This window comes from Scyliorhinus torazame, chromosome 17 (genome assembly GCF_047496885.1).
Source record: "Scyliorhinus torazame isolate Kashiwa2021f chromosome 17, sScyTor2.1, whole genome shotgun sequence".
NCBI classification, from domain to species: domain Eukaryota; kingdom Metazoa; phylum Chordata; class Chondrichthyes; order Carcharhiniformes; family Scyliorhinidae; genus Scyliorhinus; species Scyliorhinus torazame.
The window spans coordinates 146,635,693-146,660,725 of record NC_092723.1 but is presented as its reverse complement, the minus strand read 5'-3'; the positions used below and the strand labels follow the sequence as shown (position 1 = coordinate 146,660,725).

General features: G+C 46.6%; 1 protein-coding gene across 2 annotated transcripts in view; it reads left to right on the top strand.

Annotated features, from left to right (window-relative positions):
- drg2 (developmentally regulated GTP binding protein 2) overlaps positions 1 to 21,298 on the top strand; it is a 101,787-nt gene extending 80,489 nt beyond the window's left edge. The window contains exons 8-13 of one of the 2 annotated variants that reach the window (XM_072481242.1): positions 1,171 to 1,268; positions 2,423 to 2,499; positions 9,782 to 9,870; positions 9,956 to 10,014; positions 18,876 to 18,929; positions 19,039 to 21,298. In XM_072481242.1, coding sequence (XP_072337343.1) covers positions 1,171 to 1,268; positions 2,423 to 2,499; positions 9,782 to 9,870; positions 9,956 to 10,014; positions 18,876 to 18,929; positions 19,039 to 19,125 — 464 coding nt within the window. In that variant the 3' untranslated portion in view covers positions 19,126 to 21,298. The remainder of the gene's footprint in view (positions 1 to 1,170; positions 1,269 to 2,422; positions 2,500 to 9,781; positions 9,871 to 9,955; positions 10,015 to 18,875; positions 18,930 to 19,038) is intronic. The other variant, XM_072481243.1, reaches the window with a different exon arrangement.
- The last annotated feature ends 3,735 nt before the right edge of the window (positions 21,299 to 25,033 follow it).

Genomic DNA, 25,033 nt, shown 5'->3' with positions numbered 1-25,033 from the left:
TAATTCTAATTCTAGACTCCCCAATCTGGGAACCATTCTCCCAGCATCCACTCTATCAAATTCTATTTTAATTTTATACCCTTCAATTCGATCATCTCTCAATCTTCTATACTCCACGGATTATAGGCCTAATTTACTTTATCTTTGCGCATAAAAGAAGCCCCTAATTCCACGGATCAGTCTATTGAACCTTTGCTGCACTCCCTCCAAGACTAGTATATCCTTCCTTTGGTAAGAAGGCCAGAATTGTACATAATACTCCCCAGCTGTGGTCTCGCCAAGGTTTTACACAATTGCAATAAGATCTCTCCACTTCCTATTTGTAATAAAGGCTAATACACCATTTGCTTTATTAATTGTTTGCTGTACCTGCATGTTAAGTTTCTGTGATATGTACAAGGACACCCAAGTGCCTCTGAATGCCAACATTTCCCAGCCTCTCGACATTTCAGAAAAATTCTGCTTTCTATTTTTCCTTCCAAAGTGGATAACTTCACACTTTATTTTCCATCTGCAATATTCTCACCCAGTCACTTAACCTATCTATATCAGTCTGCAGTCTCTGCATTTCTTAATGGCTTATTTTTCTGTCTAAATGTGTATTGTCAGCAAGTTTGGATACATTTGTCCCTTCATCTAGGTCATTGATATAGATTGTAAACAGCTAAGGCCCAACCCGCATCCTTGTAGTCCCTGACCAATCCTCAAATGAGTCTTTTTTTTCTGTGATTTTTTTGCATGGTATGGCATCTTCTTGAATGCTTTTTGCAAGTCCAAATACACAATATTCACTGGTTTTCCCCCCTATCTACTGTGCTAGTTTCAATCTATGGAGAAGGAAATCCAGGGGGAGATCCACAGAATGATTGGCTGCAGGTAATTCCTCCAGCCCCCACGTCCATGTGGAAAATTGGCAGTGGCTCCAATTAGCATATTTATGTCCGCTTCTGCCTGATTTGTGCGGTACCAGTGGCTTCCCATTTTCAGGCTTGCCTGGAGATTGCCTCACGGTAACTAAGGAGGGGGGAATTTATTTTAAATTATTCACGTTCAACTGTCTGTCCTGTTTTCCAGCACTAAGCAGGTGGGCAGCAATTGAAAATTGTCTCAACTGTAGTATTAATTAGAAGAATCAAGGTTATATTTTGATCCTTAATATTTCCAATTCAGAAATCTTTAATGCGGAAATTCTCTTCAGGGAAGATGCAACTCCGGATGAATTTATAGATGTGGTAGTTGGAAACCGTGTGCACATGCCTTGTCTTTATGTAAGTCAGACTCTATTTCCAGATGGACAATTTTTCATGTAGTACTTTAAAAAAAACAAATGTGAACTAGAAAGGTGATATGAAAATAATGATTTTTAAGGAAAAGGTGCTCAATGCCTCTGCGGAAGATGAATCTGTCTCTTAAGAGGTAGAGAGCAGAGGCCAAGTACTTTTGTTTACATGGAATGAGGCCAAGCCCTTCACACACTGCAATGCAGGACCGTGGGGCCAATTACAGGGCATGTCTCCAAGGCAACTGTGAACATGTACCTAACGTGGGAAAAACAACATAAAGGGACTCTAGTCTCTGGAGGGTAAATATCCTAATTCACGTGAAGCCTGCTTTCGATCATATATCGTTATCTTTTCCTCATGCAAATAATCTGCCTGATATATTTGAATGGTAGAATACGTGCTGCTCTTTGAACTTTCTACACTACCATTATCTTTTTCAAAGCAAAATTGATCAGGAGCAGCATATTTTAAAAGGTAGAATGCATTGGTAAATTATGCGCCAATTGTGAAGCCACCAGATTGTCACTTGACCACAAATTTGTAGAATATTACCAACCATAAACTTCAACTTTGCATTAAAGATGTCATCTGACATGTTTTCATAATGTTTTACTGTTCTTGGCATTTTATTGGCCCGTAGAGTTTGTGCGATAGGTGTTGTCAACCATACGTTCATTGTTGTAGTGAAACCCAATATAACTTCAAGTTGCATCTCGCTTTTGTTCTTTCTACTAAAAAATGTATATGTACAAATATCAGGCAAGGTCAAGGCTGTGATGCCCTCTGTGGTGACTACCGTACCAACACACTGATAGAGGGCAGCTTTTTTTGCCTGGTTTCTATATCCCAACAGGTGTAGCTACCTCCAGTAAAAGAGCAGCAAAATTGCTCTGTAAAGATGAGAGTTCTGTCGATGAGGGAAGATTTTGTTTAATGTGTCTTGTGTATCATCAAAATGCTGCTTTATTCAAATTTCATGAATGCTAAACCCCAGCCCTGCAGAATTACAGAAGTTCTGTGCAAAAAAGACTTTGCACTTATATAACTAGTATTGTGATTTGTCTGTAAATGCTTAATGTTTTTCCATGTTTTCAATCACAGTATTTAGTATTTTGCTTTTGTTTTGCCTTTTAAAAAAGGTTTATAATAAAATTGATCAGATCTCCTTGGAGGAAGTGGACCGATTGGCCAGGCAGCTGCACAGTGTAGTCATTAGGTAAGCTTTTTACACAAAGTTACCTGTGCTATAAAATATTGCTGTTCCTCATTTCAAATGTATACAGCATGCTGTATGAAAATTAAAAGCCCATTTTTACTAGGCTGCTGAATGGAATGAAAGTACTGAGTATGTCACTAGACTGGTGGAAGAAATTATGAAATATTACTCCACCTCCTGCTCATTTTCTCCTGCTCGGAAATCATTAACTCTGTATTTCTATGGGTCCTTTTCATCCATTGATATTGTAGGCAATTGGCCTTGGGTGAAGTATTAGCAGGCTATTTGATTGTGGAGGATTGCCACAAAGGACTACTTCAATCCTGTCCTCACAGATATAATAGGGCTACTTCAGAAATCACAGTGTAGCAATTAGCAGCAGGGGTTTGGCTGATATTTCACTGCCTTTAAACAAAGGACAAAAAAACCATTGATGCTACAGATCTGAAATAAAAAGAGGAATGCTGTAAATACAGTGATCTCTGGTCAGAATCCTGAGAGTGGGAAGGAGAATTAAAGCGACAGGTGACTGGAAGCTCAGAGTCACGTGAGCGAATGAGATGGGAATGTTCAGCAAAGCGAGCACTCAATCTGTGTTTAGTCTCCCCGACAGACTAGAAACTACATTGCAAGTAACGCATGACGAGTTTGTAAGAAGTACAAGTAAATCATTGACCTGGAAGGAGTGTTTCAGGCCCTGGGAAGGGGTGATAGGGAAGCCTTTGTTTGCTTAAGCAAGTGCCAGTGGAAGTAAAGCAGCATTAAGGGTGATGGAAGAATGGACCAGAGAGGCACACAGGGAATTATTCCTTCGGAATGCCATGAGAGGAAGATCTATTTTATGGTAGGGACAGTTTATAGCGATGGCAGTGGACGATCCATTTAATACTGAGTCGTTGAATAATGCACAATTTGACATCTAATTTTCTTTTTAATTACTTCACCACATTAGGCATTGAAAACAAAGGGCCTACAAATAATCCCAGGTCCCTTTCTGTCTTCCCCTGCTCATTAATTGTACAATTGAAGCCACCTATATTATACCTTTGAGTACAGGATAAGATACTAATCAGCTGTGACCTGATCGAACAGATTTGAGGGGCAGTGAAATATCAGCCAAACCCCTGCTGCTAATTGCTACACTGTGATTTCTGAAGTAGCCCTATTATACCTGTGAGGACAGGATTGAAGTAGTCCATTGTGGCAATCCTCCACAATCAAATAGCCTGCTAACACTTCACCTATTCCTGTACTGATGCACCTTTTAAAAAAAATATGTTTATTCAAATTTTACAAAAGAATTTTTAACAAACCCCCCCCCCCCCCCATTACAAAAAGAAAGAAACACAAACCCCACAATCAAAAATTATACAAAACTTATACATTGGGTTTCCCCCATATACAGTAACCCCCCCCCCATATGACATTCAGAGGTACCATAGGGAAAACCCCACCCGAGTTCCCCCCCCCTGAAAGAGACCCCCCCTCTCCCCCCTCCCCTCCCCACCCTTGGGTTGCTGCTGCTGCTGACCTCCTCCTAACGCTCCGCGAGATAGTCTAGGAACGGTTGCCACCGCCTGAAGAACCCCTGCACAGACCCTCGTAAGGCAAACTTATATGCTCTCCAGCTTAATGAATCCTGTCATGTCATTTATCCAGGCTTCCACACCGGGGGGCTTCGCATCCTTCCATACTAGCAGGATCCTCCGCCGGGCTACCAGGGACGCAAAGGCCAGGATACCGGCCTCTTTCACCTCCTGCACTCCCGGCTCGTCCGTTACCCCAAATAGTGCCAAACCCCAACTCGGCTTGGCCTGGATTTTCACCACCTTGGAGATAGTGCTCGCGAAGCCTCTCCAAACCCCATCCAGTGCCGGGCATGACCAGAACTGGTGGGCGTGAGTCGCCGGGCTTCCCACATCTGTCCCCCCCCCCCTAAAGAACCTACTCAACCTCGTCCCTGTCATATGCGCTCTGTGAGTAACCTTGAATTGTATTAGGCTGAGCCTGGCGCAAGAGGAGGAAGAATTAACCCTACTCAGGGCATCAGCCCACAGACTCTCATCTATCTCCTCTCCAAGCTCCTCCTCCCACTTGCCCTTTAACTCTGCTACCGAGGCCTCCTCTTCTTTCAGCTCCTGGTAGATCGCCGAAACCTTGCCTTCTCCAACCCATACACCCGTATTCACCCTGTCCTGAATCCCCTGTGCAGCAGCGGAAATTCCCTCACCTGCCGCCTCACAAACGCCGTCACTTGCATATACCTGAAAGCATTTCCCGGGGGTAACCCAAACTTCTCCAGCGCCCCTAGGCTCGCAAACGTCCCATCTATAAACAGGTCCCCCATTCTTCTAATCCCTGCCCGATGCCAGCTCCGTAACCCCCCCATCCATCCTTCCCGGGATGAACCGATGGTTCTCCCGAATCGGGGACCAAACCGAGGCTCCCACCTCGCCCCTGTGTCGTCTCCACTGCCCCCAGATCTTGAACGTCGCCGCCACCACCGGACTCGTGGTGTACCTTGTCGGCGAGAGCGGCAGCGGTGCCGTCGCCAGCGCCCTCAGGCTCGTGCCCACACAGGGCGCCATCTCTGACCTCTTCTTCCACGTCGCCGCCTCTCCCTCCATTACCCACTTACGGATCATCGCCACATTGGCAGCCCAATAATAGTCACACAGATTTGGCAGCGCCAGCCCCCCCCTGTCCCTGCTGCGCTCCAGAAACACCCTCTTTACCCTCGGGGTCTTGTTTGCCCACACAAAACCCATGATGCTCCTACCTACCCATTTGAAAAAGGCCTTGGGAATCATAATGGGAAGGCACTGGAACACAAAGACAAACCTCGGGAGGACCGTCATTTTAACCGACTGCAGCCTGCCCGCTAGCGAGAGTGGCAGCACATCCTATCTTTTGAAATCCTCCTCCATCTGCTCCACCAACCGCGTCAAATTGAGCTTGTGCAAGGCCCCCCAACTCCCTGCCACTTGGATCCCTAAGTACCAAAAGCTCCTTTCCGCCCTCTTCAACTGTAGGTCATCTATCTCTTTTCCCTGGTCCCCTGGATGCACCACAAAGAGCTCACTTTTCCCTACATTGAGCTTGTACCCCGAGAAGCCCCCAAACTCCCTTAGGATCCGCATGACCTCCGCCATCCCCTCCACTGGATCCGCCACATACAGCAACAGGTCGTCTGCATACAGCGACACCCGATGTTCCTCTCCCCCTCGGACCAGTCCCCTCCATTTCCTGGACTCCCTTAGTGCCATGGCCAGAGGCTCAATTGCCAGTGCAAACAACAAGGGGGACAGGGGGCACCCCTGCCTCGTCCCTCGGTACAGCCGAAAGTAATCCGACCTCCGCCGATTCGTAGCCACACTCGCCACCGGGGCTCTATATAGCAACCTAACCCAACTGATGAACCCCTCCCCGAACCCAAACCTCCGTAGCACTTCCCAGAGATACTCCCACTCCACCCGGTTGAAGGCCTTCTCCGCGTCCACAGCTGCCACTACCTCCGCTTCTTCCTCCACCGAGGGCATCATAATCACATTGAGGAGCCTCTGCACATTAGTGTTTAGCTGCCTGCCCTTTACAAATCCCGTCTGGTCCTCATGAATCACCCCCGGGACACAGTCCTCAATTCTCGTAGCCAGCACTTTTGCCAGCAACATAGCATCCACATTGAGGAGCGAGATCGGTCTATACGACCCACATTGCAGTGGGTCCTTGTCCCGCTTCAGGATCAGAGAGATCAGCGCCCTGGACATTGTCGGGGGCAAGGTCCCCCCCTCCCTTGCCTTATTGAAAGTCCTCGCTAGCAACGGGCCTGGCAGGTCCACGTATTTCCTGTAAAACTCGACCGGGAACCCATCTGGCCCCAGGGCCTTCCCCACCTGCATGCTCCCAATCCTTTAACCAGCTCCTCCAGCCCAATTGGCACCCCTAAACCAGCCACCTCCTGCTCCTCCACCCTCGGGAACTTCAGCTGATCCAAAAATCGTCGCATCCCCTCTTCACCCGCTGGGGGCCCAGAACTGTACAGATCCCCATAGAAGTCCCTAAATACCTTGTTTATTCTCACCGCACTCCGCACCGTAATCCCCTCGCTATCCTTAACTCCACCTATCTCCCTTGCTGCCGCTCTCTTACGAAGCTGGTGTGCCAGCATCCGACTCGCCTTCTCCCCATACTCGTACGTCGCCCCCTGCGCTTTCCTCCACTGCCTCTGCTTTCCCTGTGGTCAACAGGTCGAACTCCGTCTGGAGGTTCTGCCGCTCCCTGAGTAGTCCCTCCTCGGGGGCCTCTGCATATCTCCTGTCCAGCCTTAAGATCTCCCCCACCAACCTCTCCCTCTCCCTGCCCTCTCTCTTCTCCCTGTGGGCCCTGATGGAGATTAACTCTCCCCTGACCACCGCCTTCAACGCCTCCCAGACTACCCCCACCTGCACCTCCCCGTTGTCGTTGGCCTCCAAATATCTTTCAGTGCACACCCGCCCGCGCACCACCTCATCCGCCAATAATCCCACGTCAAGGTGCCACAGCGGGCGCTAGTCCCTCTCCTCTCCTAACTCCAGCTTCACCCAGTGCGGGGCGTGGTTTGAGATGGCTATGGCCGAATACTCCGTTCCCTCCACTTTCGGGATTAGTGCCCTACTCAGAATAAACAAATCTATCCGGGAGTAGGCTCTATGGACTTGGGAAAATAATGTAAATTCCCTGGCCAGGGGCCTGACAAACCTCCATGGATCCACTTCCCCCATCTGGTCCATAAACCCCCTAAGCACCTTGGCCGCAGCCGGCCTCTTGCCTGTCTTGGACCTAGAGCGATCCAGTGCTGGGTCCAGCACCGTGTTGAAATCCCCCCCCCATTATCAAGCTTCCTACCTCCAGATCCGGAATCCGACCCAGCATGCGTTTCATAAATCCGGCATCATCCCATTTCGGGGCATATATGTTTACCAGTACCACCCGCACCCCCTGCAACCTACCGCTCACCATCACATATCGACCTCCATTATCCACTACAATATTCATTGCTTCAAATGACACCCGCTTCCCCACCAGTATTGCAACCCCTCTGTTCTTTGCATCCAGCCCTGAATGGAATACCTGTCCTACCCATCCCTTTCTCAACCGAACCTGATCTGCCACCTTGAAATGTGTCCCTGGAGCATAACCACGTCTGCCTTCAGTCCCTTTAAGTGCGCGAAAACCCGGGCCCTCTTGACCGGCCCGTTCAGGCCCCTCACATTCCAAGTTATCAGCTGGATTGGGGGGCTGCTCCCCCCCCCCCCCCCCCCCTGCCCCTGCCGACTAGCCGTCTCCTTTTCTAGGCCAGCCACGTGCCCGCGCCTCCCGCACCCTCCAGACCCCCAGACGGCGGACCCCCGCCCCGACCACCTCTCCTACTTCCAGCACCCCTTTGGCCAATGCAGCAGCAATCCTATACCCCCCCCCCGCTAGATCCACATCTAGCCCTTTTGCTCCCCCCATAACTCTCCCGTAAGTCAGCTGATTCCTGGTGACCCCGGCCTCTCCCGCCATTCCATCGACCCCCCTCCCCAGTGTGAGAATCCCCCCTCCCCCCGGCAGTCAGTGTGCGCTCCTCTCCAGCACCGCCCACGCCGCCCGCCCCCGTCATTCCCCAGCGCGGGAAAAAGCCTGCGCTTTCCTGAGCTGGCCCCGCCCCTCTGGCGCAGCTCCTTTTGCGGCCTTACCCCCAATTCCCCCTCCCCGGGCCTCCACTCCCCCTCTTCCGTCGTGGGGGTCTGCCCCTCCAACACCGACGCCCACACTCTCCCACAGTCTTCCCCTCAAATCCATTCACCCATCCCCATCCAGCACTCAAACCAAAGGACCATTCCCTAAACGTAATAAACACCATATACACAGTAAACATCCCTCCACAGCAAACCCTCAATTTGAGTCCAACTTTTCAGTCCATATAAAGCTCAATGCCTCATCGGGCGTTTCAAAATAGTGGTGCCGTTCCTGGAACGTGACCCACAATCGCGCTGGCTGCAGCATATCAAACTTCACCCTCTTCTGATGGAGCACCGCCTTAGCCCGATTGAAACCAGCTCTCTTCTTAGCCACCTCTGCACTCCAGTCCTGGTAGATTCGGATCTCCGTGTTCTCCCACCTGCTGCTCCGCTCTTTCTTGGCCCATCTCAGGACACACTCTCTGTCCATAAAGCGGTGAAACCTCACCACTACAGCCCTTGGCAGCTCGTTGGCCTTGTGTCTCCTTGCTAGGACCCGGTGAGCCCCATCTAGCTCCAGGGGCCTCGGGAAGGCTCCCGCACCCATCAGCGAATTGAGCATCGTGATCACATATGCCCCAGCATCGGGCCCCTCCATTCCTTCAGGGAGACCCAGAATCCGAAGATTCTTCCTCCTCGACCTGTTCTCCAGGTCCTCAAATCTTTCCGCCCACCTCTTGTGCTGCGCCTCTACCTTCACCGCCAGGCCCAAGATCTCATCCTCGTTCTCCGAGGCTTTTTGCCGCACCTCCCGGATCGCCGCCCCTTGGGTCTTCTGGGTCTCCACTAGCTTCTCAATCGCCACCTTCATTGGCGCCAGCATTTCGGTTTTCAGCTCCTCAAAGCAGCGTTTTAGAAACCCCTGCTGCTCCTGCTACTTGGTCTCCACCCGCCGCCATCTTGTTTTTCCTCCCTCGCACTTTTCGCTGCTCCAAGATCACTTTTATCACCGCTCCACTCCTGATCCAATCCATATAATGTCGGGGGGACCTTGCTGTCACCTTCCCACACTGGAAGCCGTCGAACAATTGCTGTTGGGGCCCCTCTAGAGAGCCCAAAAGTCCGTTCCCGGCGGGAGCTGCCGAACGTGCGACCTACCTAGGCATAACCGCAACCGGAAGTCCATACTGATGCACCTTAACCCATCAATATTTTTGACATCTTAGAAATATTTGTTTATCAGTATGAAATTTCATTTGCCATGTGGTTTTCCCACAGTGGAGGCTGAAGTGTTCATTCTGTTTCTCTCTCCGCAGATGTTGCCAGACCTGCTGAATTTATCTGGCATTTTCTGTTTTTATTATTATATGGTCTAACACTTAAAAATGTATTTTACTGGATTCTCTTGTTCCATCACTTCCAGTTCTCTGTGATGCTAACAAGCTTTTGCCAGTTTACCGTTACTTTCAGCATCTTGGTCAGTTTGTCGATGCAAGATCCCTATGAAACCTTCCCTGATTTTGAATTCTTGAGCTTGCCAGGATGTTTGTCATCTATATCTAATGTGCCCATCTCTCTAGCTGTGAAATGAAACTGAATTTGGACTATCTGCTTGAAATGTTGTGGGAATACCTCGCGTTAATCTGCATCTACACCAAAAAGAGAGGAGGTAGGAGAAAATCCAGCACTGAATTGCCTCGTGTTTTAAATTTGTGTGCACATAAACAATGTAGTGCAAATTTTGTTTTGAACAGAAAGACCAGATTTTTCGGGTGCTATAATTATGAGAAGATCAGCCTCGGTTGAACATGTGGTAAGATAAAGCATCTTTCTGGCCAACTTTCGCCTCAATTTGGGTTGTAGCACTCTACTGTTACTCTACTTAAAATTAGCTAACTCAAGCAGAGAACACAGATTGAGTGTGTTATTTTTGTGGGCATAATGAATGGGTTTCTCACTTTCTTTACCCACTTTATAACCACTTTCTCAACCTGTCCTGACATTTCAACATATGCACATGTAGCTCCAGGTTTTATATTGCCTCTCCTCATTCTTTCTGCTGTATTGTACTACTTTACATTCAGTTTCACCTGCCGCATGAAACTGAAGTGAATGGGAATCGGCAAAACCTCCCCATTGGTTGAAGTCATACCGAGCACCAAAGAAAGATGGTTGCAGTTGTCAGAGTTATCTCAGTCCCAGGACATCACTACAGGAGTTCCTCAGAGTTGTCTAAGGCCCAACCATCTTCAGCTGCTTCACCAATGAACTTTCTTCCATCATAAAGTCAGAAGTGGGGATGTTAGCTGTTGACTACATAATGTTCAAAGCCATTCGTGACTCCTCAGATACTGAAATAGTCCATGTCCAAATGCAGCGAGACCTGCACAGTATCTAGACTTGGCTGGCAAGTAACATTCGTGTCACACAAGTGCCAGGCAAATACCATCTCCAACGAGAGAGAATCACTCTAATCACCCCTTGGCATTCAATAGTTTTACCATCGTTGAATCTCCCACGGTCAACATCCTGGGATGTTGAAACTGAACTGGAAGAACCATATATAATGTGGCTACAAGAACAGGTCAGAGGCTAGGAATCTCGTGAGACCAGCACTTCTTGTTCAAAATCTCCTTTCCTAACAGCACTAACCACACCACCACTTCCCCAAAGCCTGTCCACAAGGCACAAGTCAGGAGTTTGATGGAAGACTCTCCACTTGCTTGGATGAGTGCAGCTCCAAAAGCACTCCAGAAGGTCATGGCCATCCAGGAAAAGGCAGTCTGCTTGATTGGCACCGCATCCACCACCCTTCACCACTGACATAAATTGGCAGCAGTATATACCATCTCTAGATGCACTTCAGCAACTCACCAAGACTCCTTCCAAACTTGCAACCAATGCCACCTAGAAGAACAAGGGCAGCAGCTGCATGAGAATACCAGAACCTGAAAGCTCCCCACCAAGCCACATCCCATCCTGACTTGGAACTATATTGTCATTCCTTCACTGTCGCTGGATAAAAAATCTCCTTTCCTAACAGCACTGTGGGTGTATCTACACCACTTGGACTACAGTGGTTCTAGAAGGCGGCTTGCCACCACCTTCTCGAGGGTAATTAGGGATGAACAAGAAGTACTGGTCCAGCTGGCGACTCCCACATCCTGTGAATGAATAAATAAAAAGGCTTCCCAAACATGTTTTGGCATCTACAATTTGAAATCAAGATAGGTCTCCCATTCCAAACCTTAGGCTTTGCTGCAGATACAAAACAATCTTTTCAAATGTTTTCAAGAAAGTGGGTTAATTAGAACTAGTGATAACAACAACTGTGATCTTCTGCAGCTTGCTAGATACTTGATTTTTAAAATGGGATTTGATCGTGAAGCACCCTTTGTTTATACTTTAAAAACTACTAGAAAATGTTATCACACCTTTCACCCCCTCAGAGTGCCCAAATTGCTCCATAGTAATTAATTACCTTTTGAAGCATAGTCACAATTGTTCTGCTTATGTGAACAAAGGAGTAGGCCACTCAGCCCCTCAAGCCTGCTTCACCATTCAATAAGATCATGGCTTATCCGATTGTAACCTCAATTCCACATTCCCACTTATTCCCTATTACCTTTCACACCCTTGTTAATCAAGGACCTATCTAGCTCTGCCTTAAACATATTCAAAGACTCTGCCTCTACCGCATTTTGAGGAAGAGAGCTCCAAAGACTCAAGATCCTCTGAGAGAAAGATTTCTCACCTCTGTCTTTAATAGGGTGACCCCCTTATTTTTAAAGAGTGACACCTAGTTCCAGATTCTCCCATAAGAGGAAACATCCTCGCTATCCCTCATCAACCATACCTTTGGTCCCTTCATCCGAGTCATTTATATAAATTGTAAAATGTTGAGCCACCAGCACTGGTCCTTGTGGCGCAGCACTTGTTACATCTTGTCAACTACAAAAAGGCCCTTTTCTGCCAACTGGTTCCTGTTAGCTAGCCAATCTTCTATCCATGTCAACATGGTACCCCCTACGCCATGAGCTTTTAATTACAGCACATCCATTAGTTCCCCTTTATCCACAGCATATGTTAATTCTTCAAAGCACTCCAATAAATTGGTTATACATGATTTCACTTTCACAAAACCATGTTGATTCTGCCTGATTACTTTGAATTTTTCCAAGTGTCCCGCTATAGCATCTTTAATAATAGCTCCTAACATTTTCCTTGTGGTCCATGTTAAGCCAACTGGTCTGTAGTTTCCTGCTTCAGTCTACCTCCCTTTTTGAATAAAGGAATAAACATACAGTATTTTCCAATCTAATGGAACTTTCCCCAAATCTAGGGAATTTTGGAAAATTAAAACCAAAAGAATCAGCCATCTCCTTAGCCATTTCTTGTAAGGTGCTAAGGCGAAGCCCATCAGGGCCCGGGGACTTACCAGCCTGCAGCTCCAGCAATTTGCCCTGTACCACTTCCCTGATAATTTTCCTGAGTTCCTCCTTTCGTTCCATTTTGTAATTTACAGCTATTTCTGGAATGTTACTTTTTACCTCGATAGTGAAGACCGAGCAGGCAGTTTGCACATGACAGTGTCTCACAAATGACAATAAATGGGCATCTTTGATGTCAATAAATGTTGACCAGGGCACTGAGTGACTATCCTACCTTTTTTTTTTGGTGATGTGAGATCATCTTTAACATTTACTTGAACAGGCGGAAATCAGTTTACCACCTTGTTGGAAAGATGGTACTACTGACTAAAGAAGTACTCAGAAGTGTCAGTCTAGATTATATCTTGAGTTCTGAAGTGGGGCTTAAAATCACAGCCTTCACAGGTGAGATTGCTACCACTAAACCTGACGGTTTAGAAGCCTCATCATCGTTCAGTGGAAGAAGGGGAAATATTATGCACAATTCTGCCACACAATTGCTGTTGTATTCTTGTTGTAGCCACATAAAATGGCCTCGTTCCGATTAATCTGGCCAAAACACAGTTTGAAATGGCTAACCCGAAAGACTGCTGGGAAAAGCAGCTAACGAGACACAAGCAGGCAGCCGCAGACAGTATTGCATATTCGGCTCTAGGGAAGTTAGTCCAGATCGATACTCAGGGCTATCAACAGCCCATCAACCCAGGTATTTGCAGTTACATTCAGGACTGTTTGCAGCCCATCTATCCAGGCATCTGCAGTTAAATCGGCTATCCCCGGGAACAATTGCAACATATTAGCAATTGAATACCGGGCCAGACCTGTCGGCGCCTGCAGTGGCCGAAACAAAGACAGGTGAACGACCACCCCCCGATTGAGGAATCGCCTCACCATTGGACACATCGACCCCAGGGATTGGGAACAAATCCAATCACTTGGGACTCAGGGTCAAGGGCCGCCCCGGGAGGCGGGAAGCCCCTGGGCCCTATAAAAGTGAGGGGCCAAGTTCAGATCTCTCTCTCTCTCTCTCCTCTTCGCCTGCTCGAGACCTTCGCAAGACCAGCAACCGGCAACTGTAAGTTTGAATCCAGCGATCGCTATCCGGTAGAGACACCTAGCCACCGACCTGTAGCAGCCTTTTGAATCCCGCGGGCCAGATCTGATTGGACAAGCCATTCGTTTCCCTGACCTGGGGGGCTCTTCCTAAGTTAAGTATTGGCCAGTAGTGATAGGTTTATTATATAGATAGTATTAGTGTATTAATATTGCTTGTTGTATATAATAAATGACCGTTGTTTTAATCCTTACTGAGCGGTGTGCTGTATTATTAATCATAACCTGAACTTGAACCACGTGGCGGTATCATAAAGATACCTGGCGACTCATGAGCAAAGGTGACGTAATCAGAGCAAATAGACTAAGGCTAAAAAGAGCAACATAATTGGCGACATCCTGACGGGACCCGACTTAGAAGTGGAAAACCACTCCGGGAGAATCCCAACATTTGAATTAGAATCCAATCGGAAACAAAACAACAAAAAAAACACAAGTGTTCAAGCGGTTCTGGTTAATAATTCACAATTCTGAAGTGTGTATATGCATGCGTAACTAACAGGGTTATAAGGCAAAACTGATAGTTTTGACTCAACAAAAAAACTATCGGCAGTTGGTATTTCGGAAATTAGCGCAAGCCGTACCCACATCTACCACACCACCTTAGCCCCCTGTTCCAAATTCGAACGTAACGAGCAGATAAGAGAGAGCCATGCAAGCGATGCAGCGCCTCATGAACCCCGAAGATTTTGCTGTCGCACCAGTCAGCAGCGCAGGAGCGGGACAGTGTCCCGTTTGGGAAGTGGAAATCCGCAAAATTCTGCAGGGCAAAGGATGGCCCATGTGGAAGGGTTTCTGCAATAACGACGACTCAGGTCCTGGAAGTATAGGGCATACTTGGTGGGAGAACCTGAGTGAGATCCACAAAAAGAGTTTAGCAAAAGCGCGCAAGCCGATGGCAATTGTGTCCTGTCTGGCACAATTGCGAGGCACAGAGGAGGTCGTCAGAACGCTCCGCAAGGAAATAGAAGGCATACATCGGATGAGTAAAATCGATGTATGCGAAATTGAGAAAGAGAACCTGGAGTTAAAAGGGAAATTAACAGCAAAGGACGAAGAGGTGGCTGACGCCAAACGGGGTCACCAATCTTGTCTGGTGCACTTGAGTAGTTTCCAGTCACAATATGAAAAGGCTTATCAGGACCTGCAGCGTAAAGAAAGAAACAGAAAACCAGTTAGAGACGCTCCAGAAACAACGCAGTGATCTCAAGGCAGCCTTGAGAGCGCTCCACGCCACAACCACGGAACAAAGGCAGAGTACTTTGGACCATGCAAAGTGCCGAAAGCAGATTGCAGACTTGAAAGCACTGCTTTCTGTCCAAAAGGGATTTTAAGAAACCTTTGGGGAAAGTTTCGACCAGGAAGACGGCCCTGATTGGGAAGAATTGCAAGAGACAGCGCAGAGATATGTTCAGGGAGCATGTGCGCAGGGAAAACCCCAAAGGAGGAAAGCACCCCCACACAACAGATAATACAGGCTCCCATGAACCCTGTAACAACCCACCGCACCGCCACAGCAGACGAGGCGGGGGTCTTATATTCCACCCCCCTCACAGTGACCCAATTACAGGACGCGTGTGCCAAAATCACACCGTTCCTCCCCGCTTCAGACCCACACCATTTCTTTGCCACCGTCAAACACCAGGCGGCCATGTACGGCCTGGATGAGAAAGAGCAGGTAAAGCTCACGGTCCTCAGCTTAGACCCATCGGTCGCAGCAGCCCTTCCCGACCCACAGAATGTAGGAGGAGGCACCCTTGCAGAAATGCATACCGCGATCCTGGATGCGATCGGGTACAACCGGGGTGACCCGTAGACGGTCTGAATAAATGCAGACAGAAAAAGTCTGAACACCCCACAGCGTTCGCAGGACGCTTGTGGATTCATTTTGAAGCCGTTTTCGGCAATGTAGATCGTGCCCATTTGTCCCCAGACAATATGGCCAAGTGGACCCGCAGCCTTATCTCCCATGCCACGGAAGCAGGACAGAATGCCTGTAGCAATTATGACCCCTCGGAGGAGGCTCAATGAGAAGTGGGTGGTCAAAAGATTGTCCCGCGTTTGGGAACAAGCGGCTCACGGCAAATCAGCAACTAGAACCCCCGAGGAAAACCAAGCCGTCGCAGACATGCAGGCAGTAAGAACCACTCTCCACAACCCCACCTGGGTAAACGAGGGAAAGAACAGCCCCCCAGCCAAACCGCAAGGGTGCTACAATTGCGGACAGTTGGGACATTTTGCTAAAGAATGCAATGGCCCTAAAAAACCACAGAGTGCCCAACCGACAGGCACTCTCAATAAGAAAAAGGCAGAGCCCATAGCGACCGAGAACTGAGGTGTCCACATGATGATTTAAAGGAGACACTTGGTGAATTGATGGAACCTGCAGAATGTTTTATGTTGTCTGTCTGTTTGTTAAATGTTGTTCGTCCTACAGGAGAATGTTCTCACCGCCCCACACCCATTCACCTGAACTTTTTAGCTCTTATCCAATTGGGCAAGCCAGACGCTTGTTCAGCGGTACCAACTTGTCCACAGATACCTGGTCACCAGACTAGACGCCCATTCAGACGAACTAGCTTTTCAGCTGATACCTGGTCACCAGACCAGACGCCCGATCGTAGCTACTCTTCTGATTTGATGGTAGAATCAGAACAGCAACCCCACCATGATGACTACATTTTTGTCCGTTCTTTGGTCGCTCAGGCAGTGGAGAAACGGCGTGAGACCCGCCCTGCCTGGGGAGACCCCCCCCGTTGGTCAAAAACGCTCGGGTAGGGAAGATACGGTATTGGTAGCCGTCCTACCCGGGGACTCCACCCAAGTATTACCCGTCGCGGCCCACACGCACCTCATTCGACCTTTTCTTTCAAAAACAGTTTATTTTATTTAGGCAACCGTTGGGTTGCTGCCACATGCTATTTACATCCTGGAACATTTTGATGATAAACCTAGCACTGGTCCACCATTGGGAAGTGTGCCGTGTCCAAACATTTGTTTTGAAGAAAAAAAAATGGGGTGAGAGTCACATACTGTGACCAATTATAAGGGTTTAATTGGCCCCAAGAAGGACAGACACTAACACACCAGATATTAAACCGAAGTATTTACACACACTACGCTTGTCTTACAGAACTCCAGAAGCTCCAAGTCTGGAGAAAACCAGCGAACACAGGAAAAGGAAAGAAAGAAGACAGCCATGAGGACTCCTTTCATCGTGCTCAACATGTTCGTTCTGGACTTTTGGTTGCGCGGGAACGCGGACCCCATCACTCCAAACCCCTTTACTGTTAACACTTCACGGCCCAGTAGTGCCGAGGGCCCAGTCACCAACCACGCTGCGTTATCCTGGTGTGCCAAGTTCATAACTTGGTACTCCTTATCGTACATCATTGAGGCACTGTGGGCATTGACTATACTCAGTTGTGCAGTACAGACCATGCGCCTCCACAAGTGGAAAAGGAGAGCGTACCGCGCTCGAACCCCGGTCTATCGGATCCGATCCCCGATATTCGGCTATGACCAGACCCCAGAACCCCGCGACATATGAATAATAAAACATGCACTGGCGGTTTTTCCTGTAAATAAAAAGAAAATGTATGGAAATGTATGATCCTGAGCTTGACTGCCAAGCCAGGAAAGAGTATATTAAATGTTGTGATTGTTATTGTATGTTTAGAGAAATAAGATTGTATAATGCTTGAAGAATTGTTTAGGTAAAATTAGAGGTTCCCAGTTTATTTTTCTTATAGATACATGCCCCTGCCTGACATAGCGCCCTCAAGAATTGTTTAGGTAAATTTTTGTGCATAGCTAGGGTCAGAGTAGTGGCCATGTAGGAGGTGCAGTGCAGCCCCCCCCCCCCCCGGTCAGGGAACGAAGAGGACAACATTTATGTGATCCTTCACGATTCGCGTTAGGATCACAAGGCGGGAATGTAGCCACGTGAAATGGCTGCGTTCCAATTAATCTGGCCAAAACACAATTTGAAATGGCTAACCCGAAAGACTGCTGGGAAAAGCAGCTAACGAGACACAAGCAGGTAGCTGCAGTCAGTATTGCATATTCGGCTCTAGAGAAGTTAGCCCAGATCGATACTCAGGGCTATCAACAGCCCATCAACCCAGGTATTTACAGTTACATTCAGGACTGTTTGCAGCCCATCTATCCAGGCATCTGCAGTTAAATCGGCTATCCCCGGGAACAATTGCAACATATTAGCAATTGAATACCGGGCCAGACCTGTCGGCGCCTGCAGTGGCCGAAACAAAGACAGGTGAACGACCACCCCCCGATCGAGGAATCGCCTCACCATTGGACACATCGACCCCAGGGATTGGGAACAAATCCAATCACTTGGGACTCAGGGTCAAGGGCCGCCCCAGGAGGCGGGAAGCCCCTGGGCCCTATAAATGTGAGGGGCCAAGTTCAGATCTCTCTCTCTCTCCTCTTCGCCTGCTCGAGACCTTCGCAAGACCAGCAACCGGCAACCGTAAGTTTGAATCCAGCGATCGCTATCCGGTAGAGACACCTAGCCACCAACCTGTAGCAGCCTTTTGAATCCCGCGGGCCAGATCTGATTGGAAAAGCCATTCGTTTCCCTGACCTGGTGGGCTCTTCCTAAGTTAAGTATTGGCCAGTAGTGATAGGTTTATTATATAGATAGTAGTATTAGTGTATTAATATTGCTTGTTGTATATAATAAATGACCGTTGTTTTAATCCTTACTAAGCGGTGTGCTGTATTATTAATCATAACCTGAACTTGAACCACGTGGTGGTATCATAAAGATACCTGGCGACTCATGAGCAAAGGTGACATAATCAGAGCAAATAGACTAAGGCTAAAAAGAGCAACATTGTGAATTAGTGACATTTTAGTGAGAGTTAAATCATCCTGTTACTTATTTAGGAAGGAGACTTAGGCAGCTACTCTTTTTTGGTAACTTCCTTATTTTAGTTTTTCGATTTGGGCAGAGATTATAGATGACAAATATTGACCGTTATATTTTGAACTGTCTTGCTTGATTTTAAATTAGCAGGATTCAACTTGAATCAGGAATGTAATCTGTGTTATGTACAGCATCAGCATGAGAGATTTTAAATATCCTGCCTTTGCCTTCCTGTTATAGTGCCATCGAATTCATAGAACCTTAGCAAGCCAGTTCAAATATGCTCTTGTCTGGGTGAGTATGTTGACATTCTACATTAAATTGCAAATTTCAAATATTTGAGACATGCTCACATCTGAAATAAATTTTATGCTTACGAGAAATATTACTTTTTTAATTCTAGGGAACAAGTACAAAGTATAGTCCTCAGCGAGTGGGACTGACTCACATAATGGAGCATGAGGACGTCATCCAAATCGTCAAGAAATAAATAAATAAGAAAGAAATGTTGCACAGTACTTGCAGTGTATCACCGGCCTTCTCTTGCCCTCGCATGACACAATGTGAAAACAGACTATTTGGAAATTGTAATGAAAGAATTGTTAAAAAGCCAATGGAAATGGTTTGCTGTGACAGCCCTTTAGTATCACATGTAACACGACTTTGGTATTCTGTAGTAAGGTGATTGTTAAAATGGAAGCATGTACCCACTACATGCTCAAACAGTGGCACCCCTTTATTTGCAACACTTCTTATTTTATTGCCAAGGGCCCATAACTCCTGGTTCCCCAGCGTCGCATTGCGATACTACTCTAATGATACGCTGGGGAATCCCGCTAGGAAGTTCCCACCTCAGCGTTTACCCGGAAATTGTCCAGAAGTGCTAACTTCCCCTGGGCAATTGCGCTCGGCTGAGACCATCTGACAAGCGATTTAAATCGCTAACTTTGGATGGTTCTGCCATTTTCACCCTACTGGATACTCTGAAAGAGTTAGAAGGAAAAAGAATCACTTCTAACTGCAGAGTAACTATTTAGCCAGACCGAGCCTCGCACAGGACACCCCACCTCCCGAACCAATTGTCTGAACCACTTACCTTCGAAACTCTGCCTTTAAATTATCTCTTTAAACAACTTCATTATGGCAGCTAGTGCTGTAAAAAAAGAGGCGTTCCTGCGCCCCAGTTACTCCTCACTGATGCAGCCAGGGGTGCGCTTCACAGCTGCTCTCTCACCCAGCCTGAGTGATGACGGTTGGGTGAGACAGAAACTCTGGAATTTCAGCGAGGGTAAGTCCATCCAGAGTGGCAATCCGCCGGAGATTGCCACTCTGAGAAAGTTACAGGCCAAGCTATTTCCACATCACTAAGGACTCTGTGTGATAGTACTTCCCACATTAGCCCTTTATCAACTTTCAAAGCATTGACTTGTTTCCTTATATAACTGAGCAAAAATATCCAATTAATGTGTGATTTACAATAATTCAAATACATATATGTTCGAATGAAGATGAGATCCAATTCTATGTGCAAGGCATTAACCAATTGCTTTAATTAGCTTAATGTTCTCCTTGCTTCTCATGTTTTGCACAGAGAGCATACATCTTCCTGTACCAGTTCCAGAAAAAAAATTGCCCAGCGAGTCCCTTTCTGTTTCTTAGTGTTTTATTTGCCCCACAGCAGTTTACAAAATAAAGTAATTCCCAATTTTCTTTCTTTCCTGTCAAAGATGTTGACACTGGCACTTTGGTACTTTAGACATTAATTGTGAGACAAAGCAATGAATGTCAACAGGATGTTCAGCCGTGGAGGATTTTATTGCCAAGCCTAAACTTACCCTCTAAAGAGACTTGCACTGCACTTTCCAGGAAGTCACTGGATAACCACCAGGAACGTGGTTTGAGTGCCACTCACTTGGTGCTCTAGCATCAGTTTAAAAGCTCCATAGGTTTGACAGCTGGTCAAAGGTGAAAAATAGAGCGCTGTGCTCAGTGGTTTGGGGCCACTATCATGGCTTGTCTGCTGCATGGTATCAGTATCAATGATGTGGAGATGCCGCCGTTGGGCTGGGGTGAGCACAGTAAGAAGTCTTACAACACCAGGTTAACCTGGTGTTGTAAGACTTCTTACTGTGTTCAATATAAATGAGCAGCGGTGTTTGACGCTAACTAAATCAACTAAACTCCGCTTCTCAAAAAGATCTGATATGTTTGAAATCACATTATTCCAATTTTGTAAAGAAAAACATTGTACGATATATTGGACTTGCTGTGGAATTTTGGGAATTCTATTGTCAAATTGTATTGACGAGGGTTCAGAAAATTGATGATCCGGGAGATTGAACTGTATTTTGAAGAGAAGCTGACAGAAACAAAGCGTATTCACTGGAGAAAATATTGAGAAAAGACTATGCAAATCAGAAGCATAGATAATGTTGATGTAAGTTGGATATTTAACTTTGAACATACAACCAGAAGACTCTGTGCAAAATCAGCGTACCCAAGTATGATTTGAGCAGTTCATGAGTCAATCAACTTGCAAAAAGATGGATGAATCTTGTTATGAATTAAATTGATTTTTATCAGGACCTGAATGTAACAAAGTTTGAATTGCTTGTTTCTCTCTATTAAAAAGTAGACCGTCTTATTTTTTTGACCAGATGAAAGTGGTTTGCTTTGTGTTGTTGATTAAATTGTGTGAATTGTATTTGTATCGCTGTAGACCAGTTTGTGTAATGGTCTGTGGCATGTCGTGAGGCAACCCAGACATGGAGCAATTTTAGAAGCAAGGACATTTCTACTAGAGCTAAGAAAACTTAAGGAGTGATCTGATAGACATTTTCAAGATTGCAAAATATTGTTATATTGATCGATCATCTTTTAACAGCAAAGTTACATTTTTACAGTGCCTTTTGCGATACACGTCAGAGTGCTTCATAGTCAGTGAAGTACTTTTGATACTTAGTCACTGCTGTGATTTAGGGACATGTAGCAAAGAATTTCCACATCAGGAGGACATGATATTGTTGGTTGAGCTATGAATGCAGCTTGCGAGGTATCTGTAAGTATCACTATCGATCAAAATTTCTCTTCTTTCAAAAATAAAGTGTTTATAGGATTATTTATAGATGGCACTGTGTTCCAAGGATGAGTGAGAGGACAGTTTGTTGTGTTGAACGACAAAGGATAAACATTATGCAGTGGGCTGGAGATAACAGAGAGCCAGAGCTTGCAAACTAAGTATTTTCTCTGGGACTCAGGTGTTTACGTATTGTAATGGATTTCAGGGCTATCAGCCAAAGATGAATAGTGTGGTTTGGATGGATGCCCAGATTGTTAAAACAACTGAGTCCCAGGGAAATTGATTGACAGCTCGGGCTCTCTGATCTCCTCTTGTCAATTGTACAATTTTAATTTACACTGTAGAGGTTTCAAGTGCTTGCAATTTCTGGTCACATTTTTATTGTCCTATATTTTTTTTTTAAAAAGGAGTTTCTTGAAGTGAAAAGATAGCAATGAGTAGCTTTCCTAACCACCCTACTGTCATGGAGTTCATTGGTTCTATATAGTGTCTAGTGGGTCAATGAACATTGAAGTACCATTGCATGGCATAATGGGGGGGGGGGGGGGGGGGTTAGGTGGGGGGCTTGAGGTAGCATGGATGGGTCATGAGGGGTTGTTAGGACTAGTGGGCCTTACTGATTCCATTATAACGGATAAATTCCCAAGCACCAATGGAGCATTTTAAACCGCCAGCCTCACACCCTCTGAACCTCTTCCTGATCCAGTTGGCTTGACTGCAGCCCACAGCCAACCCTTCCCCCTCCACTCCTGGAATGAAAATGCACTCTTTCCTGGCTTGTGTATGAGGCAAGTGGGCCGGGCCTGGATTTCTCCCAACTGCCACTACCTGCTTGAAGGTGAATACCCAGCCCATGGTGTGTATGCGAATGTTATTGTGTTTTCTTCAGTTAAATATTGCGAAAACTGAAGCCGTCTTTTTTGCCCCTGCTGCAAACTCAAACAAGTGATTTTGGGATGCGGGATTGATCCTTGGACTCCAGATCATTGGTATTCCTTTCTCGGGCTTCTTTCCTGGACACCCTCTTGCCATCAGGTGTGCTTGCAGAATTGTGTCCCTTCAATCAGGAGTTTTCTCCAAGTAGGTCTCTTCTGAGCAAGAAAATCCAAAGCGTCGAAGTTTATGTTGCATTTCTTGAGGTCTAAAGTGCTTCCTTTGTCCTCTTGCTTGGGAGCCTTCCTTGAGCTGGGCAAAGAAGATATGCTTTGACAGATGGACCTCTGGCACCTTAAGCATGTGGTTGGCCCAGTGGAGTTGGTTTTGGATAATCGTGGTCTCAATGCTGGTGCTCATGGCTCCTTCAATGATGCTGTTTGTTGTCCTCTCAGCAGATGTGGAGAATCCATCTCACACAGGGCCTTTAAGTGGTATCTACATAGTCTCATCAGCTGCTCCTGAAACTCTGGCACAGAGATGAAATCCCTGCTGACCTCCGGGATGCTGCCATTGCCACCATCTTCAAGAAAGGAGACAAAGCGGACTGTGGGAACTACCAAGGAACCTCCCTCTCCATCACCAGGAAGATCATCTCCTGAATCCCTGCTAGCTGCCTTGTCCCAGTCTTTGAAGAATTCCTTCTGGAAAGCCAGTATGGCTTCCAGCCAAACTGGAACAGCGGTTACCTTTTACTGCTCGGCAACTTGCAAGAGAAATTCCAGAAGCAACATCAACCACTCAATCGTGAAGTGCTATGGAAGACCCTGTCAAAAGCCAGCTGTCCAGAGAAATTCATCAACATTCTCCAACTCTTCTTCGGCAAAATGTTGCTGACAGTCCTCACCAACAGAAATAAGACAAACATTTGAGATCAAGACAGGAGTCAAGCAGGTATGTGTCATCACCCCCACCCTTTTCTCCACCTTCAGTGCTGCCATCCTTCACCTTGCCAAGGGCACGCTTCCCAGTGGTGTGGGCATCGTCTACAAGTTGGACGGAAAATCTTTCAACCTCAACTGTTGAAATCCAAGAAGAAAACAACACTGACATCGCTCATGGAACTTCAGTACGCGGGCGACAATACCATCTCTGCGCTCTCAGAGGAGAATCTCCAAACCATGCTTGATGCCTTGCGGACGCAAACCGAAGAATCGGTTTCAACCTAACGAAAATTTGGACCTTTGCCAATCCACCCCAGAGCAAGATCCTATGTATCCTTCATCAACATCAACAGAGAAACCCTCCCAAATGTGGAACATTTCCCCAACCTGGGGATCACCTCTCATCTATGGCTGACTTGGATGCGGAGATCCAACATTGTATCCAATCCACAAGTGACGCCTAAGGACAAGAGTATTCGAGTTACCAATATCCTTGTGTACAAGGCAGTCGTCCAACCAACTCTTCTATATGCTGAGTGGAGAAGTGCTGAGAAATGTGCACGATCTGAGATCCTTAAAGATTCACTGACGTACTGTCATGAATGAATGAAAATCGCTTATTGTCACAAGTAGGCTTCAAATGAAGTTACTGTGAAAAGCCCCTAGTCGCCACATTCCGGCGCCTGTTCGGGGAGGCTGGTACGGGAACCTGACCTGAAATGTTAACTCTGTTTGTCTAGAGACCTGCTAAGTATGTTATGTCGCAATGTTTTCTGTTTTAATATTTTGATTTTCAGGATCCATAGTATTTTGTTCATGTCAAATAATAGTTTCCTAAAATTGAGTGTGTGGATGAAAGCAAAAAAAAAGGCCAGTATATTTTGGGTTTTATAAACATGTAGCGTACAAACGCAAAAAGGTTCTGATGAACTTGCAGAAAGCAATGGTTAGGTCTCAGTTTGTTTTGGGTTCAACGAAGCACTTGTATCTGACCTTCAAGGCCTGGTGTTGGTCAGGGAGCCCAACCACTGGTATTATGTTGTCTTGTCCTCGATGCTCGTCATGAGGGCTTGGAGGCGGCTGGATGTGTCGAGTCGTCCCCTCCTGCCGGGGCTTACGTTCCTTGCTACCTGGGCAGCAGAGCGACAGCATGGCAGAGGTGAAGACGCTTCGTTCAATGGAACTTTGAAGGGATCCTGAATGTTGCTCGATGATCCTGACATGGCTTTGGCCTTTCCAAGCTGGTGTTTTCCTGCAGTTCATCAATGATCTTATTATTCCCTTGTGATTTAGCTGTTGATTTCATGTAATTGTATTTTTTCCTGACAAGGGTGTATAGTATATGAGCACAGAGGAGAGGGTCACCTGTTCTGCTTTAGCAAAAGCCATACTGAGTTGGTAATGTGACATATGGTTTGTGCATAGACTGTGCTGTAACCCCTGCATTTACAAAGAGCAAGTGCATTTTTGACACTCCTCACCTGGTTTATAATAAAAGATGA